Genomic DNA, 17,324 nt, shown 5'->3' with positions numbered 1-17,324 from the left:
CCTGAATAATTAGCCATTTCAACTTCTGATTAAAGCATTTCTTATATTTTCTACCTCCAGTTATTTTTAACTCAATTTCAAAACCTGAATTAAAAGTTTACAACTGATTTACAAAGTAATAGCTTGTTATACACCGGGAAAGTGGCAATTATTTATATTTGAACTTTTATGTCTTGTTTTGAGAAACCTTTAGGCCATATTTTACGCCAGAGGGAAGAAGAAGGCTGATTGTCTCGCAGAGCTTGATCGAAAACCCTACAATTTTGATGATTTGGGTTGCCCGTAAAATGCACACTTACTTTTGAAGACATGTACATCTCGAAATCGACATTTACTTCAAACCCAGGAATCACTGCGCTCTGAAGAAACGCAAATTCCTTATTGATTGGCTAAAACTGAGCAACAACGTGAGACTAGCAAAATTGGAGAAGTTCAAATTTTCAAACTTAGTTTTATTTACGAAGAAGACTACAGAGAATGACATCAAAAAATCTTTTAACTGAATCGAAAAAATTAATTGCTGAGTTTAAGTTATGCAGTGGACAGATCGTGTTATAGGAGAACAATCAACCAATTTAAGAAAATTTTTTTTCAGGTGATTGACCAATTTATCTACTTTCAATTAGGAAAAAATTTTCAAATATTTGGTCGGTAAACAAAAAGTTAATCTTCCTAGGCTAGTCTTAGTACAAAAATGTCAACCGGTTTTTCAAATGAACCTCAGCAGAGTGAATTATCTGATGAAAATTGTCAAGTAGTAAAAGAGAACTCTTTAAAGAAAAAGGTTTTTTTTTCTTGCAAAAACTGAAAATGTCCTAGCCAATTATCTAGTCGAAATGTATGACAATTTCCCCAAGAAATAACTAATAATTATTCATTTATCAAAATTACTATTATTAAATTTTTAATACAGCAACATTTTTTTGTCCTCAATATGAAACGCTTGAGATAGATAACGAGTCAGAGAGAAAAAGAGATATCAAACTGAAAAACTGAATGGCGAAGTAGCAATTGATGAGACTGATCCCACTATACTTTCTGGTTTTGCTCATGATCAATTTAACAGCTATCAAAATTCTTGGAGGTTTGTTAAAAATTTTACTGTCCCAAGAACAGAAGTGTTGCTTATATCTCAAATGATTATACTTTTGAAAAACCAAAACTTGGTAGCTATAAACGTTTTTTTTGGGCAACTATGCTGTCAATATTGTCTGTTTTAAAAGGGACGTGCTATTACACTCAAAGATATGAAGTAATTATTGATACATCGACAAAAATACTGTTAATGGTAGTCGTAGGGCCTTCGCGATCCAGAAAAACACGATTGACTTTCAAGTAAATGAATAAAAAAAAATTCATTTTTCAGGAGAAAATTTAGGCCTCGCAGTGCTCAATTAGAAATTTTTAAAAGTTAGTTATTTCAATTCTTTGAGAAACATTGATAATTTTCAACCAGTTTTTTACACCCGAACGCGATAAAAATATCTGAACCGCAGCATATTCTTGGAAAAAAAAACATCAAAGATCAAAGAGTCTCAGTTGTTTGTGATTGCATGGTCGTTGTAATCAAAAGTAACGAATCCGTCAGTTATTGTGCTTGCCAAACCTCAATTTTTTTTTGAAAAACCAGGCAAAAATTAACTCAATCTATAAAAAAAATTGAAAAGAAACTAGTATTAAAATCAGCAGAAAAAAAATTAAACAATCAGATATAAATGTTATTTGACAGCACAAACATGGCAGCAGAAGAATTTTTTTGACTCCGAGGCAAATGTACATCAGAGATTACCCATATGCAGCGCAAAACTTGCCTGACAGTTTCCTCAAACATTAGAACTTGTGAGTAACACACTGAACTGCTTAAGATCCTTGAATGAAACAAAAACAACAACAGCAACAACAACAACAACAACAACAACAACAACAACAACAACAACAACAACAACAACAACAAAAACAACAACAACAATAACAACGAAAACACGAAAACTACAACAACAGCAAAAACAACGAAATTAACAATAACTACGACAACTATAACAACACCAATAACAACAACAGCGACAACAAAAACTGCTCCTCCAATCACAACAATCAAACAAAAGTATGTCTTTGTCAATGCTGGAAACAAGCAACAAGAACAAGCTCTCCTTCTCACTGGATGAACTGGAAACAGTTGAGTGAGGCTTTATCTATTGTACGTATCATGCTACAAATACAGCTCAAAAAATAAAATAATTATAAGCATGCCAAAAAACCATGGAATTTATTAAAATGTCAAGTCGAGTCATAATGACCAAACAAATGTAGAGCTTCAAGTTGATAAAGTTCCAACCGGTCTTTTTAATTTCTTAGTCAGTTTTTTTTTCTGATATGCAGCAACAGTATGAAAAAATAGTACAACCTTGCTTTCAAGCTCATATCGACGGCTCTCAAACTTAACGAACAATTGTTTGTTATCAAGTTTGTGAACCTCGCATCAGTCAAAAACTTCGGTGCAAGCTCAACGAAATCAAAGAAGCAGAGGTCCCACAAACTTAGCTTAAAGATCTACAGCCATCATTTCACCCAAACAGAGGTCAGCAAATTCCAGCTCAAAAGCATTCAAAGACACAGAATCAAAGGGACTGTTGCAGGCAGTGCAAGAGATCAAGAAGCGCAAAAAGTTAAAAGAGAGAAATAAAAAGAAAAAAGAAGACCCTGAGCTGTACGGAACACCCGAAAGTGATTCATATTCAAAAATGACAGAGAAGACGGAGATTACCTTTAAAAAAATGGCAAGATTACACCAACTGAAGCACAAATTTTGGAAACTTAATTTACAAATAAATGTAGAGCATTGATTGGCAGAGTAAAGAACTTAAAAAAGGCATCAAAAGATTCACGAAGTAGCACGAACTAATTGTTAATTTCAGAGCCAGTAAAAACAAATTATCGAATAGTTTGTTGCAAATATCGCATTTCAAAGTAATTTATCATGACATAGACGAACTATAATCAAATAATCTGGTGGTCAAAAAATGGTCAAGTATCTTGTGTTTGCAGTAGATTTCATGTCTTGCAATCATCGTGTACAGCCATTGAAACAAAAATAATGCACCTCAACTGCAGAAACATTCAAACTAATGATAAAAAACCAACAGTGAAAAAAATTGAGGTACAGAAGGGCTAGGATTTTGTCAACACAATAAACTGGGGACCAAAATCGCGTCACCTAACTAGCCCCAAACAAAATGAACAAAAAGGACGTTCAACATCTAATTTAATTAAGACTGGAATAATCGTTGAAACTATTTGCCGTCCATAACTCTACATTGGTGACTTTGTTAAAATAGCAAAATTAGACATTCCCTTTCCAAAAAGAATTATACAATCATTCAAAAACAAAATTTGTGAAGTAAGTGGCTCATTAAAATGAAACCCGCCATTTTTTACTCTCACCAACGCCGAGAAGGAACCAGTAGAGGGTAATTTTTATGGGTCCGAACTAATCGTTGTATTGGAAACGAAGGGATCAATTCAGTATGGCGCTGAGGGGTGGCGGGGTGAGGGTTGGGGTGTCGACCAATTCTTCCTCAATTATGTTTGACAGATTTTTCCAATAGGTCCCTCTTTTGTATAACTTTATTACATCCATTTTTCGCTACACAATCTTACACATTTTCTAAAGGCGCCTGCGGAGCCAACAAAAATAATTTCAAGGTTGGGGTAGCGCCAAAAAACGCGCAAATTTTGGTTAAATTTTTGAAGGCGCCTGTGGATTTAAATGTGTAATTGTGTAATACATTTTCCTTGAAAAGTTTTCCTGCAGCGCAGAAAAATTTAACAAAAATTTTAACACGCAATTTTGGCGCTACCTCCTTCCTTAAAATTATTCTTATTGGTTCCACAGGCGCCTTTAGAAAACTTTTAGTTAAACGCTTTTTTCGAAAACCAAATTGGTCAACATAAAAAAAGTTTGAAAAATTTTCAAAACTTTTTGTAAAACCGCCCCCTTAGAAATAAATTCTGCGCAGCCACTGGATCAACTAGACATTGTCTGACAACTTAAGAGACTGCAAAGATTCCTTTACTATTATTTGGGTGTCGCCAGCTTCAATTATCATTTTCATTGACAACTCGCTATTGAACTTTAAGATTCTGTTAAGCGATTATGTCGATCTACAAATCAAATGGAGAGTGACATTCACACAAATAAAGTTTTCCAAACAGTTTTACAAAATAACGGATACCAAAATAAAACAGTGTACTACAAAAAAAAACGTATTTAAAACAAGCGTAAAAATCAAAAGATGAAATAACTAGAACATAGGATGTAGAGACAGGTGAGGTCACGACCGTGAATACATTGAAATTGATAAAAATTTGAGTGTAACTAAATTGAAGATAAAGTTTGAGAATTTCAGTTATAAAATGGACACAATTAACAAACATATTCCAATTTAGAGGCATTTTTGGCCAAACAATGCCTTTGAGAGTCCTCGGATTCCCATAATTTTACATTTCAATGATTTAGGAGATGGAGTGGCCTATCATGTTGGTTATAAAGATTTCGGTCATATCCTCAGCTTTCTCACTTCACAAAATCTCATCTCCGATTCGAGTTTGATATCTTTGCTGTACCCATTTCATGCTCATCTACTTGAACATCATTCACTTTAAGATTGTGGGTGACACGACCTGCATCCTAGGAATCATTGAAACTAATCGGTGGATGATAAACCGTTACACTTGCAGCATTGAACGAAATCCCTTCAAAGTTTTTATCAATTTAGATTATAAAAAAATTATTATGAATAACAATCAGATAATTGCTGTATTTTTAGGAAGACAAACAGGTAAAATTGTTCGTTTATGGGAGCAGGAGGAACTACTGTTGTGACTTTGAATTGTCAAAAGTTTTGTGATTAAGCACATGAAGGCGTACTATTATAATCATGCGACCATGCCACATATTAAAAACAACGGGGTTGTGGCTTCTTGTTGGACGATTTGCTCTTCCCGTAGCTCGGAAGTTTATAGTAACAGCAGCAAAACGTATTGGAAAAAAAACTTCTTCGGGCAGCACCCAAAAAAATAGATATAGCAACCCAAAAGAAACACTAAAACAAGATTTGAAATACATAGAAAAAAAACAATCATAAAGCAAGTTTGCATTAGACGCAGCAGATTTCTTGTGATTAGTGTAAAAAAGACGGCAAAAACAACAAAAAGAAAAACAAAAGTTCTCTATCTACGAAGCGAACTCAACTGAGATGTGGTTTCAAAGTTTTCACAAGAGCTCGAAATGTTTTCTAATATCAACTGAAACAACTCACAGCTCCTTGAAAAGCTAGTTTTACTTGAATTTGAAGTTTTAAGAGAGAGCAACAGACATATCGATCTTCATGTAACTCGTTTGGAGATTGTAGCACGCATCGTTCAAAACAACGGTAGTGTCCTGCGAATTCGTGCTACATAGTCAGTACAATGAGACACCCCATTTTTGGTCAAAAACCTTCATTCATCTTTATTCGTCTTTCATTTCCAAAGGCAGAATCTCCCTGAATGGATTTATTATGATCGAATACTGACATGGCAAGGATGCAAAACAAACATGGCGCTTTAATTGTCCCAACTCGGCCAAAATGGCAATCTCTAAGCCTCCATAACTTTACAAAAAAATGATCACAGGTGAAACAATTTTTTAAGTTTAAGCTCAAGACAACAATAACTTTTGACTAATATGAAACAATTGGGTCAAACATGGCTTGTTAAAAACTCATTTTTGAAAAAACCAAGAAGTGTGTCTACTTACATTGGTCTTTTTACTTATTCTGCCCAAACTTCTCAATTTTGCAATTTCGTAATATTCAATGTAGAATTGTTGAGAACAAAAAACTGCTAGCACTGGTTGTTTTGATTGAAACAAACGCGATCACTTTTTTCTTAAGCCGACTTCTAAAATGTCCCAACTTCAAGCGGATACGAAGGTGGTTTTTTCCCTGGAGCTGTTTTCTTCCCTGTGTCTTTTTCCAATCTGGGTAAAACTCTGGAGCGAATTTGAAATGTTTTTGAATAGTTTAACAAACACTCCTCATTTTAGGCCAATTCGGCTGATTCAAAAGTCGTCTTTTAATTAAGAACCAAACATTTTGAGTTGAAGTAGAAATTTGATTAGATAGTTCTAGCCAATCAGATTGAAGCAAAATAGTTTGATTTTAAGATATTGGAATATTGAGTTGGACGGAATAAGTAAAAAGACCCATTTTCGTTTACGAAAGGTGGAACAATATTTATTTTTTAGATAAAATATGAATCCTCATTGTGAAATTGAGATCTCTCCTGGTTATATGTTGAAGAATCAAACGAGATTTCTCTCATTCCATGACCAATTCAGTGAACAAATTGATCAAAATCCAAATTTGGTTCCACAAATACCATTCATGTTTTAGATGAACCTTACCATATCCCCCACTCCTTTGGGGGAGAAAAAATAGAAATTTTTCATATGATAACTTTGAAGAAAAATTTATATCCCCTTACTAACAAGAGTAATTAATCGGAACTAAAATAAAATGACAGTTCAACTGATTTTAAAACCTATCAAAATACAAAACCGCATTAAAAGTTTCTAAATATTTAAGACATACAAATTCGGGGAGGGTATTTTACTGTAGTTCATTTACTTTTGGCACTCTCCTGGTTCAGAGGACAAATTTCATCCCCAAGTTTTAACTTCAATGAGGTTAAAAACTAACCCGTACAGACAAAAATGGTTTCAGATCAATTTAAATTGATTTTAAATCGGTTTTAAATCAATCCAAATCGATTAACAATGTACAATTTACGAAATTAATTGGATTTTAAATCGATTCAAATTGATCTTTCTTGAAAAATATGAATCAATTTAAGTGTCTTAAAAATTGATTTGAATCTATTTGGATGGATTTTCCGACTCACTAAAATCGATTTTTTTTAGCTAACACGGCAAAAAAACATGCTCTGCAGAAAAAAAATTAATATAATTAATTTTCGATTTCTTAAATAAAAACACACATGCCAGATGTTATAGAATTCAATAAATTGATAAACATAAATCAGATTTTAAGCTCGAAAACATGCAATGAAATCATAGAAAATCATTGAAAATCAGATTATGGGAAAATCATATGTAACAAACAAGAAAACAATCGGAAAAAATCAAATTTTTGATCTGAATAAAATGCAATTAAATCATAGAAAATCATGATTGTAGATCAGATTTTGAGCAAAAACTTATGAAAATAATCAAGAAAAGGGTCAATATAGATCAGTTTTTGAACTCAAAAAATACAAGGAAATCATAGAATTTTATCGATGTTTTGGTCTTTTATCGATATTTTGGTGCTACAATACGCAATGGAAGAAAATGAAGCATGTTAGGCAATGAATAAGTGCAAATAAAATCTGAAACTGGTAAAACTCGAATGAATAAAAAATCGATTTAAATCTGTTTCAATCCCCTTAAAAACAAAAAAATTAAGACTGGAAAAAATGGACTTAAAACGATTTAAAATTGACTTGGATCAATTTTTGTAGCAGGGTTTTACGATCAATTTAAATTGATTTTAAATCGATCCAAATCAATTTTTATCTTTTTTATTCAATCTTCGTACTTTTCTCGTACTAAAATCGATCTAAATTTTTTCAATTTAGTTTTTTCATACTTAAATCGATCCTAATCCATTTTTGTCAGTGCGGAGAGGGCAAAAAAGTCTCAAACTAAATACAATCTGTCAGATATTACATATACTCCACCTTAAATTGTTTCAGAGGACAATTTGTACTTAGTCGCTCCCATCTTTCTTCCGCACTTTGAATTAATAATATTGTTCCAAGAATCTACTTAACAATCTCAGCCCCCCCCCATCCCCCCCCCATCTCCCCCCCCCCCATCTAATAAAGAATCTCCAACCCTGTAAATAGAAACAGTAAAATAGCACAAGAGATTGTATTGAGACTTCGAATTTTGCTGCGTTCTGATTGGTCGAAAAGTCGACCATTTTGATCTATTTAACAATCCCCTTCTTGAAAGAGGGGGGGGGGGGGGGTTGTTAAGATTCTGCTCCAATTTTCAAATGAAAGTTTTCATTTTGTAGTTTTCAGAACTTAGGGGGTTATAACCGAAAAGAACCTTCAGTGGAATCGTTTCCTTTTAAATACTGACTGTGAATACTAATTCTGTGAAAAATTCCATATCGGAGTTTCACACCAGCTAAGTCATGCCCTTTTGGTAACTAAGACATCGCCCAAAAAATACTATGATAGGTTGAACTTAATTCCTCCAAAAGAATCTTAGATTTTCACGATGAACGTACACACGCGCAATTAGCCGAGGCAAAATTAGTATGAATAAATTGAGTTTCGGTTGCTTTTAAAGTTCACTTCGTTTGCTATCTACTATCAAATTTTGAGCGTTGAGCGAATTTCTTTTCGGGTTGTTCTGCTCTTGGGTCAATCTTCTCTTAGACCGGCCTCCGTGTAATTTAGCGATTGAGGCAGTAATTTGGTGTTGATCCGGGCGTGTAAAAATGTGCTGCTACTTTCCGGGACTGTTCAATTGACCGACAGACTGACTGTCAGAAAACTCCAAAATAGGCAATCGTCTAATTGTGCAATACTGACTAATTTTCAATTTGATTTAGTGATAATTTTTGAATTGGTAGTTATGATTGGCTAATATGACATTCTGTCATTCAGTCTTTCTGCAGAAATTGATTCTCCTCTATTCGTTCACTCTTCGTTCACTCAATTGATTTGCCTGTTCAGATACTACTACAGGCGGCGGCATTTCTCTCTTTCTCTCCCTTTGAAGTATTTGTGTCATGCGGCGGCCCCTTTCATCTCCCCTACTCTCTATTTCTCTCCTCCAACTTATTGCACTACAAATCGCCTATCAGCGCTGCTGACCGAATTGGTCAGTTAAGCCGACGGGAATATCTGTAGAAACATGCTAAAATATGTTATAAGGCAGATAAGTTCGCAAAAACAACGGTTGATAAATGCCCTCGAAGACGGAGCTATTTCCCAAAATTACGAAAAATAGACTAAAAATCCCTGGTTTTCGTTCAAATGACAGAAAAATCTGCTGAAATATGTTATTTTCCTTAAATGGTGTATAAAATTTTTTGACTGGTGGCAAATGAGTCTGTAGGCTTAATATTATTTATGCCAATTAGTGAGTGTCTTTTTGTAGCCAGGCATTGCCTAGGTCCATTTTATCACAGAATCGGACGGAACAGAGCCGAAAGAAGAGCGAAACAGAACCGAATTGAAATCACAAACCACCAACGCCAGAGATAGAGAATAAAGTACAGCAGAACAAATCAAATCAAAATAAATCGAGTTACGCTCAACGACTTCATATTCGAATACATACGCATTTCAATCAACACACCTGAGCAAGTTTGCATTCTCTTCAAAAACTTGAAAGTGTTCCTGGGAAAACCGACAGTACTCAAATCTGAATCCACGGAAATTTTATTTTCTCTCTTCTCTGGCCCAAACGTCGTTTTTCATTCATTGTTTCTGAATCCAGTTTGTTATATTCTTAATATAATTATTAGTTATATTATTTTCAATGATCTTCTTCCCTAGTAAGTATATGGTTTTAATAAAGTAAAAAAACAACAAGAAACTAGAAAACATTAAGTTTTGAAAAACTCGAATAAATTTTGAGAAATTCATGATTTTTTTCGAGCTAATAAGTTTTTTGGTTGCTGAGTGTCATATTACGGTCATAGTGTATAATGACATTTTGAAAATATGTCAATAAAAACTTAAACCGACTTAACATGGTGCGTACCCACAGAGCCGCATTCCCAGAAAATTAGCAAAAAAAAACAAGCAAAATTTGACTAAAAAAACATATTCGTCACAAAATTTGGACTACTTGTTCGAACTATTAAAATATTTTGTTTCCAAACAAAGCTAGCAAAAAATCAAAAAACTGAAAACATTTTCTAGGTCTGTTATGTTGGCAACAGATACATATTCGATTGTAATGCTGCACATACCGGAATGAAACTCTGGTCATAATCTTTTTGAACCACCCCCATCCCAAATTTTTAATGAACTTCAAAAACTGTTCACAGTGAATATGGCGAAAAAATTGCAGAGTCAGCTACAGATTCGTTAAAACGGGCAGTACAACAGAGCCGAATTACAACTGAGACTAAAATCAAAACATTAATTGACAATGCCGAAAATTACTTTCAATACTGATTTTACTCATTCCAACCTAAGTCGAGGATTGCAAAACAATTTCAAATACAACACTTGATCTCAGGTTTTTATAAAGCTGCTTGCGCGTGCCCTGCAACAAATAAACCGTTTTGATAACATTTAAGAAAAAATTGTCCAAGATTTAAGCGGTTTTGAAACGGTTTTTGGGCGGTTTGAGCGGGATTTTGACTAGTGAAATCATTGAGAAGTATTTACATTCGAATGGACGGAAGTTGAAAAAGACAAAAAAATGCCGCTGAATGAACAAATAAAATTTCCCTAAGCGTGGCGTCATAAATTTTTCTGAACAAACAGTCGATTCAGTAAAATATCAAATTGATTTCTCGGTTTCGCTTCAAAACAAAACAGTATTTACGCAAATGAAACTGACAAAGATTCTTAAAAAGAACTCAAAATTCCCAAACATGATCAAATTTTGAGACTGTTGAACACATTTTCAATTTCTGCACTGTTGTATTTCGGCATTGTTGAACGCTGAAACTAATCAAGCAGGTTGATTGAACGAATCTGATTGGCTATTATTATCCTAGATGGAAAACGCCTGAAACAAATTTAGGAAAGACTGAAGGTGTCAGTTTTTTTCCAGTTGAGCCAAAAGCTCAGCCGCATTTGGGTTCAAAGTTTCCTATTTTAACTTCAAGGTCATTTCCCAATGAACATTTTTGAAAAACAACGTAATTGTGATTTGTTTTGAAGTGCATTTTTTAAAGTCAAAAACTAAATATATGGCTAAGAGAAAGATTATACGATGGTTCACTTAAGCGTCTGTAAACTTAGCAACATAATTATTTTCGGATGTAATGTACTTAACGCTATTGATATGCCACATATTCAGTTTAGGTGCCAGTATTTGAATAATCGATATAAGGTTGACATCAGGGACGTTCCTTGAGTATTGTCACAATTATCTACCCTAGCCGGCCCAGTAAAATCATCTCTGTATGTACATTGTCAACTTTGCAGAAGATTTTCGTAGCGTAGGTGTAGGGGTTAAATTGTACGATTGATCCAGTTTGAAACTAGGGGTTCAGTAATTAAGTAAAAAAAGGTGAAAAAAACAGAAAAAAAAAACAGAAAAAAAACCCTTAGACAGGGGTCTGTGAAATGAAAAACATATACGTATTTATTTCTTATGATTTTGAATGAATGAAATTTAAGACTTGTTCTCTTCGAGTGAACTTCAAAAATTTTAGATCAAGTAGATCACAGTGAATATCTTGTCGAGAAAATTGGCAACAGATGCAATAAAATTATCTGAAGGAAAGTAAATGAATCATTAGTCTTACATCGTACCAGAAATTTTCAGTTTAAAAAAATGGAAAAAAGAACGAGAATTTTTCAGTAAAATGGTCTGAAAATCGAATCGACTCAATTTTCGAATCGAGAATTAATTAGAATTCTGTTTTAACCGTTCCAATTGTAAAGCTTGTGTTTTTGTTCCGGCTTTCGATACGAAAGTAACGGAATATTTGTGCTCGGGGTGGGTTTTTTTTTTCTTCAGACAAATTTCGACTTTTTAACTAGCCATTTTTGACGGATTTTTTTTATATCATTCAAAAGGTATTGTTGTCCTGAGCTTAAATTTGAAAAGATATTTCACCTGTGATCATTTTTCGTAAAGTTATGAGGGTTTAAAGTTTGCTATTTTGGCCATTTTGACCAATTTGGGACAATTAACGCGCGATGTAATTCGCGTTATTAACCCGTAAGCGGAGATTTAATCCGTCTTATAAATCGTTCCAAATTGGTTGAACGAAGCTTATTTGCCATAATTGATTTGTTACTAGGAGCTAAATCTATTCTTTTGTACTTTATATGGCGTGTGGGGGGATGATTTTCATAAAAAATTTCAAATTTTAGAAAAAAAAATTTTCGTTTTATTTTATTTCATTTAATTTTTTTTAAGGTTATTACTGCTGCTCCATAAACCTTAAAAGGCAGTCGGAACATTCAGGGCTTCGCCCTGATACGAGCAGTCTTGTTTATTTGGTGTTTTACCCTTAATTATAAAACTGAATCTAATGCCGACTTCACATTTCCCGGCGATATACTCAATTTAACTCAAATTTATGAAAAAAAAAACCAAGTTTTTCTCATGTGAAATAAGAAGCGTTCACATTTTCAGCCTAAATACAACCGAATTTGTATTTGTCGCCAACTTCACAGACTTCCAACAATTTCATCATAAGATTGGGATGCTCTACTAGATGTTATTGTCAAATCGATAACGAAAGTTCAAGATTTTGCTCAAAAAAATTCAACTTTTTGCTTCGCTAAAAAAATTTCACTGAAAGTCTAAAACTGAAAGTTAAGGTAAAAACTTTTTAAAATGTGAATTTTTTCCGTTTTTTTTTCAATTCTTTTTATTTTGATTTTTTCAATTCAATGGACGAGGTCCTAACATTCTGTGCAGTTTTAAGCAACCGGTTACTCTTCTTCGACGATGAATTAAGTTTTTGATTGTTCAATCTATCCGATCGAACGATTGATTACTCTTTTAACTGCCATATGTATCGTTAAAGCAACAACCAATAAAACCGATTTAACTTCAATTGAGAAAAGAAACGAAAGATCAAGAGATGATCACAACGAGATGAGAGAAAAAGATGAAAGGTGTAGAAACAAACAAAACAAACAATCATTCGCTCTTTCATCTAAACACCATCGAGATATTTTGATCTCTTATTTCCAACACATACACATATGCATTACAATCTTACACGCACAACACCGTCATTTCGTAATAAATAGTACCAACCACTAAACTAAATTTGATGACAAGTATTAGTACCATTGGGTTTTTAACCAGCCAATACCAAAGCCAGTTAGTTGAATATAAAATAATTGTTCACGGGAGTCAAGTCATTCAACAGTCAACCAATTATAATTTGATTATATTTGATAGCTGATCCTTTTTTACTCAACTGGACATCATTTTAAATCCAGAAATATCTTCATCTATTTTTCGGTAAGTATTCATTCAAAACAGCAAACGGTAAAATCTTTTTGAGAATGAAGTTGGAAGTTAAAATTCAAAAAATAATTTTTTACACAGGAGTTTTTTGAAAAATCAGATTGATTATTCCGGGTGTTTTTTAACGCAATCGAGTAGCTCAAAAATTTTAAGCAGGCTCTTAATTTCGAATAGAAACCTACCCTCTGGTCACAATCAATCCTCTTTTTAAAAAATTTTCAATTTTTGTCATATTGGCTGAGTTGCCTGCATATTTTTAGCTGAATTGTCTGAATTTCATATCGACTGAATTGTGTTTGGCCGAATTGTCTGGACGCGATAAAAAATGTCCTCTTTTTTACATTTCTAAAATTTTTCAAAAACGTTTTATTAACGGTTATTGTTTGAATCGGCCGCTGGTTAAAAATAATTTTTTATACGCTTTTGACGAAGTGTATGATTACAAATACAATCACATTGGATCATGTCTCATATGGCTAACTTTCTTTTATTTATTGTTTTTATTTGATTTTTTTCTTTCTCTTTGATCTTTTGCCGCCGCTGTTCCGCCGTGAACACTGCCTGTGATCTCCGTGATGAGACTCGATTTATACTGTGAGTGCAAAACGCAATAAAATTATAAATAAAATATTACATTGTGATGGACAATATAACTATAATAATAGTAAGAGAATTCGATTAGAGTTCAAAAGATTTAAAATCAGTCATTCCGCGTACATAAGTCGTATTTTTACACTCAATCAACCAATCTTAAAAAAAAAGTAACAAAACGTCAAAAAAAAACAACCGAAAAAGATATCAATTTCATTGTAAAAACCTGGATTTCATGCGCATAAAATATTACAAATCAGTTAAATTTACTCAATTTAAAATCTCGTTTAAAAATTTGACCTCTATTTTACCCGTTAGTTTTTACCTTTTCAGAGCGTTTCCATCTTGGAGTTCAACTATTCAGAATCAGAACTGGGATTTTGATTTACAGCCAATAATAAATCTGGACCTCGAAAAATCGTAACAATCAACAGTTTCTGATAAGCGATCGGAACATACGAGATATATAAAAATCGTTTACTTTCGGTTACAACCACACTGAAGTTTTGCACAATTCGTATTATCGACACTTTTTATTTGCGATCAAACTTCCGTTTTCCTAATTACCTTATTTATTCGATTAACGTTACCCGCAGTAATTTGCATTCATTAGGAAATCATTTTCTTTTCATCTAAGCTGAAATAAATTATTCAAATTTTCCTAGAATTCTTTTTCGTAAAAGAAAAGAAAACGAATAAAGCCAAGATTTCTATTTTATTTGACCCTAAAAGTAGCCAATCCTGGAATTTGAATCAATCCTCAACTTGGTTGTGTTTCTCTGACGAAAATTTCAGAAAATAAATTTTGCCTGAAGGTTTTCTAATCCACCTTCAGTTTAAAATCAGTATTTCTGTCGGCACTTTTTATTTCATCTCCGTTACCCCACTTGAAAATCCCCCAAAAAATCACCACTCTATAATTCTCTTTTTTTCCTGTGAATCGACCTATCCGCTAATTTCTCATTTTTCCTTTATTTTCCCACTTTTCTCCCCTTTCATCTCATTTTTTTCTTTTTTTTTGGGGATCTGTCTCCAAATTATTTCCTAATTACACAAAATGCACTTGAAAAAGAGCCAAAAACAAAGCAGAGCTCTCATTAGTTAATTAATATTTTTGGAACTTCAAACTTGACTTATAGTTTTATCCGCCCGGTAGACCTAAGTTCTTGTTATAGCTAGTCAACTTATTGACATCGAGGTGAAAACAGGAAGAAAACAAAAGGAAACTAAATCAACAAATCACTCAAGCATTTTCTTTTGAAGAGTCGAAAAATAATTTGAACTTTAACAATTATAATTTCAATTATCTCCTTTCGATTCTTCGCTCAACTTAAAATTGAAAATTTGTTATTAGTTAACAGTTTCAATTAGTTTTGGTTAAAAACTACCGCTATAATTCACTATAATTTGGTTACAAAAGCTTTAACCGACTAAAAATTTGGAAAAAACGCTCGTTTTTTGAGATTCTCGTGTCAGAAACGAACGATGCCAGAAATGTGCTCTAGTTCGTTGCCTTTGACGTCATCTAAATCGACAACCAATCAGAATGCGACCTCATTAGCCAATCAAAATGCAGCAATTAGAACGAATAACAACTCGTCCCGCAACACAAACCAACAGTGCAGCACGCGGGACGCAGCAGGCCGACAACAAACCACCCAGCACGACGACGGAAACGTCGGCCACGCGACTCATAACACGACAAATAACAGACCGAGTCGTCCCGAGAGCAGCTGTTCTGGCTCGGCGGACTCCTCGGGCGGGGGATCCGAGAGTGAAGATTTGGGCTTCGGCGACGAGGTCATAAGCTACAAAGACGAAGGCGAAACTTTCACATACCCGACTGAAGACCAACTTCAACTAATAGCCCATCACGCTTCAAGTGCTCAAGCTGACTCGTTGCAAGATATAAAAAGCAGTCTAATCAATGAGCACCCCCCGTCAATTGGAAGGGGGGCAATCACACCTCCCGTGCACCCTCACTCGCATTTCGGCCAGGGGGCAAATCTGGCCAACAATAACAACCACCTCAGCCCCGCACAGGTAATTTTTTTAAAACAAAAATTTGTTACCGAAAACGAAAAGTTAAGCTGAACGGAACTTACATGACTTCTCAAGGTTCAATTTTGCTCTGACCACTCTCAACGGGATAGGAAGCTAAAAAACCTCAACTGTGTTTTATTCCACGTCATTTCAAATGCCTCGGCTAACATATCAGGAAAACCAGGGGCGGATCTAGGATTTTCTCAAGGAAAGGGGGCGGATTTTCAAAAAATTTTGAAAATTTTGTCGACCTTTTTTTAGCACACGACCACATTTTCCGAGCTCGCCCAGGGCAAAGAAAGATGTCATTTTTGAAGAGCCCTCACACTGCTTTAATTTTTTTTTGTAAAAATACACATTGTTTAAGAATAGCTAAAAAAACTTTGCCAAAAATCGTTAAAAACATTGTTCAAGAATAGTTGAAAAAATCATTTTTAAGAATAGTTAAAAGACCATTGTTGAAGAATAGTTATTCCATTTTTCTTCCGACGCTCGAAAAAATAGACAAACTAATTCTGCCCGGTGTGATTTGAACGTTCAGACAAATTTCCGTTTTTTAGCGAGCCAGACTTAACAGGATTGTGAAAAAGCTGATATCAGGATCTCATTTAAAAGCTATTGACGTCCTGAGTTCAAATACAAAATATAAAATTATTTCACCTGCAATTATTTAATTAATTTGCTTTTCTAATGGTCCATTAATTTTTTAACTTAATTTTTATCATGGACATAAAAATCCTAAAAGCTTGAAAAAGAAATCAGTCGGAATATTCATTCCTTTGCCCTGATATACGAGCAGTCGTTTTTTGTTTAAAATAGATGATTTACAGCTCTTTGTCTTAACATATCATGAAAGCTTGTCTATTCCTTTATTTGAACAAATGTTAGTGAAATATTGCGCTTGCAATCTGCAAGCGTTATCAAATCGGAATATATAGTTTTTCAAGGTAAACAGCTTGTCTAACAAAATTACTAAATCATTTTTGATCTGAACTTTCTGAGTCTGTACTTTTATAGACCAACAGACATGTTCCGCGCATATTTTATTTTTGCAGACTCTTTTTTATTCATTTTTTTTGTGTGTTTGTAACTCGAGCCACTGCAATTCCACTACAGTTCCAGTTTTTTTTCTTTCATTTGAATCAGAAACTTTTCTTTATTAGTTTCTGTGTTTTGAGGATAGGACTTGGATTTTTTTTGGTTTTTGTTATTTCATGAAAAAAGTTTTCAGCTCGAAGGAAGTCTGCTCAAGTGCTGTCGGCTATCGCTTTATAAATTTGCTTCGATCCCAAATTGAAGTTAAATTATCTTTTTTGGCTCGTTTTTCTAAAATAGATTTTATGCAAGACAAATAGAAACAAAGTTTCTCGAACTTTCGAAGAACTAATTTTCGACTTTTTTCAACGTCATTTTTAAAATTTGCAGCTTTTGTCTCAGCTTTCGTTGGCTA

At 33.8% G+C, this 17,324-nt stretch overlaps 2 protein-coding genes across 6 annotated transcripts in view; one reads left to right on the top strand and one right to left on the bottom strand.

The window, feature by feature from the left end:
* LOC134855596 (UDP-galactose translocator-like) overlaps nt 1–17,324 on the bottom strand; it is a 433,562-nt gene that overhangs the window by 262,702 nt on the left and 153,536 nt on the right. The window lies entirely within an intron of this gene.
* Nucleotides 8,323–17,324, top strand: part of LOC134855634 (lymphoid enhancer-binding factor 1-like) — a 37,161-nt gene continuing 28,159 nt past the window's right edge. For 2 of the 5 annotated variants that reach the window (XM_063872196.1, XM_063872193.1), the window contains exons 1-2: nt 12,882–13,234; nt 14,165–15,874. In XM_063872196.1, the coding sequence (XP_063728266.1) occupies nt 15,317–15,874 (558 nt within the window). In that variant the 5' untranslated portion in view covers nt 12,882–13,234; nt 14,165–15,316. Of the gene's footprint in view, nt 9,618–12,872; nt 13,235–13,815; nt 13,835–14,164; nt 15,875–17,324 lie in introns of those variants that run through there. The other 3 variants (XM_063872194.1, XM_063872197.1, XM_063872195.1) reach the window with 3 other exon arrangements.

The sequence above is a fragment of the Symsagittifera roscoffensis genome, chromosome 10 (assembly GCF_963678635.1).
Source record: "Symsagittifera roscoffensis chromosome 10, txSymRosc1.1, whole genome shotgun sequence".
NCBI lineage: Eukaryota > Metazoa > Xenacoelomorpha > Acoela > Convolutidae > Symsagittifera > Symsagittifera roscoffensis.
Note: the sequence above shows the minus strand (reverse complement) of the source record. Positions and strands in the feature narration are given on the sequence as shown.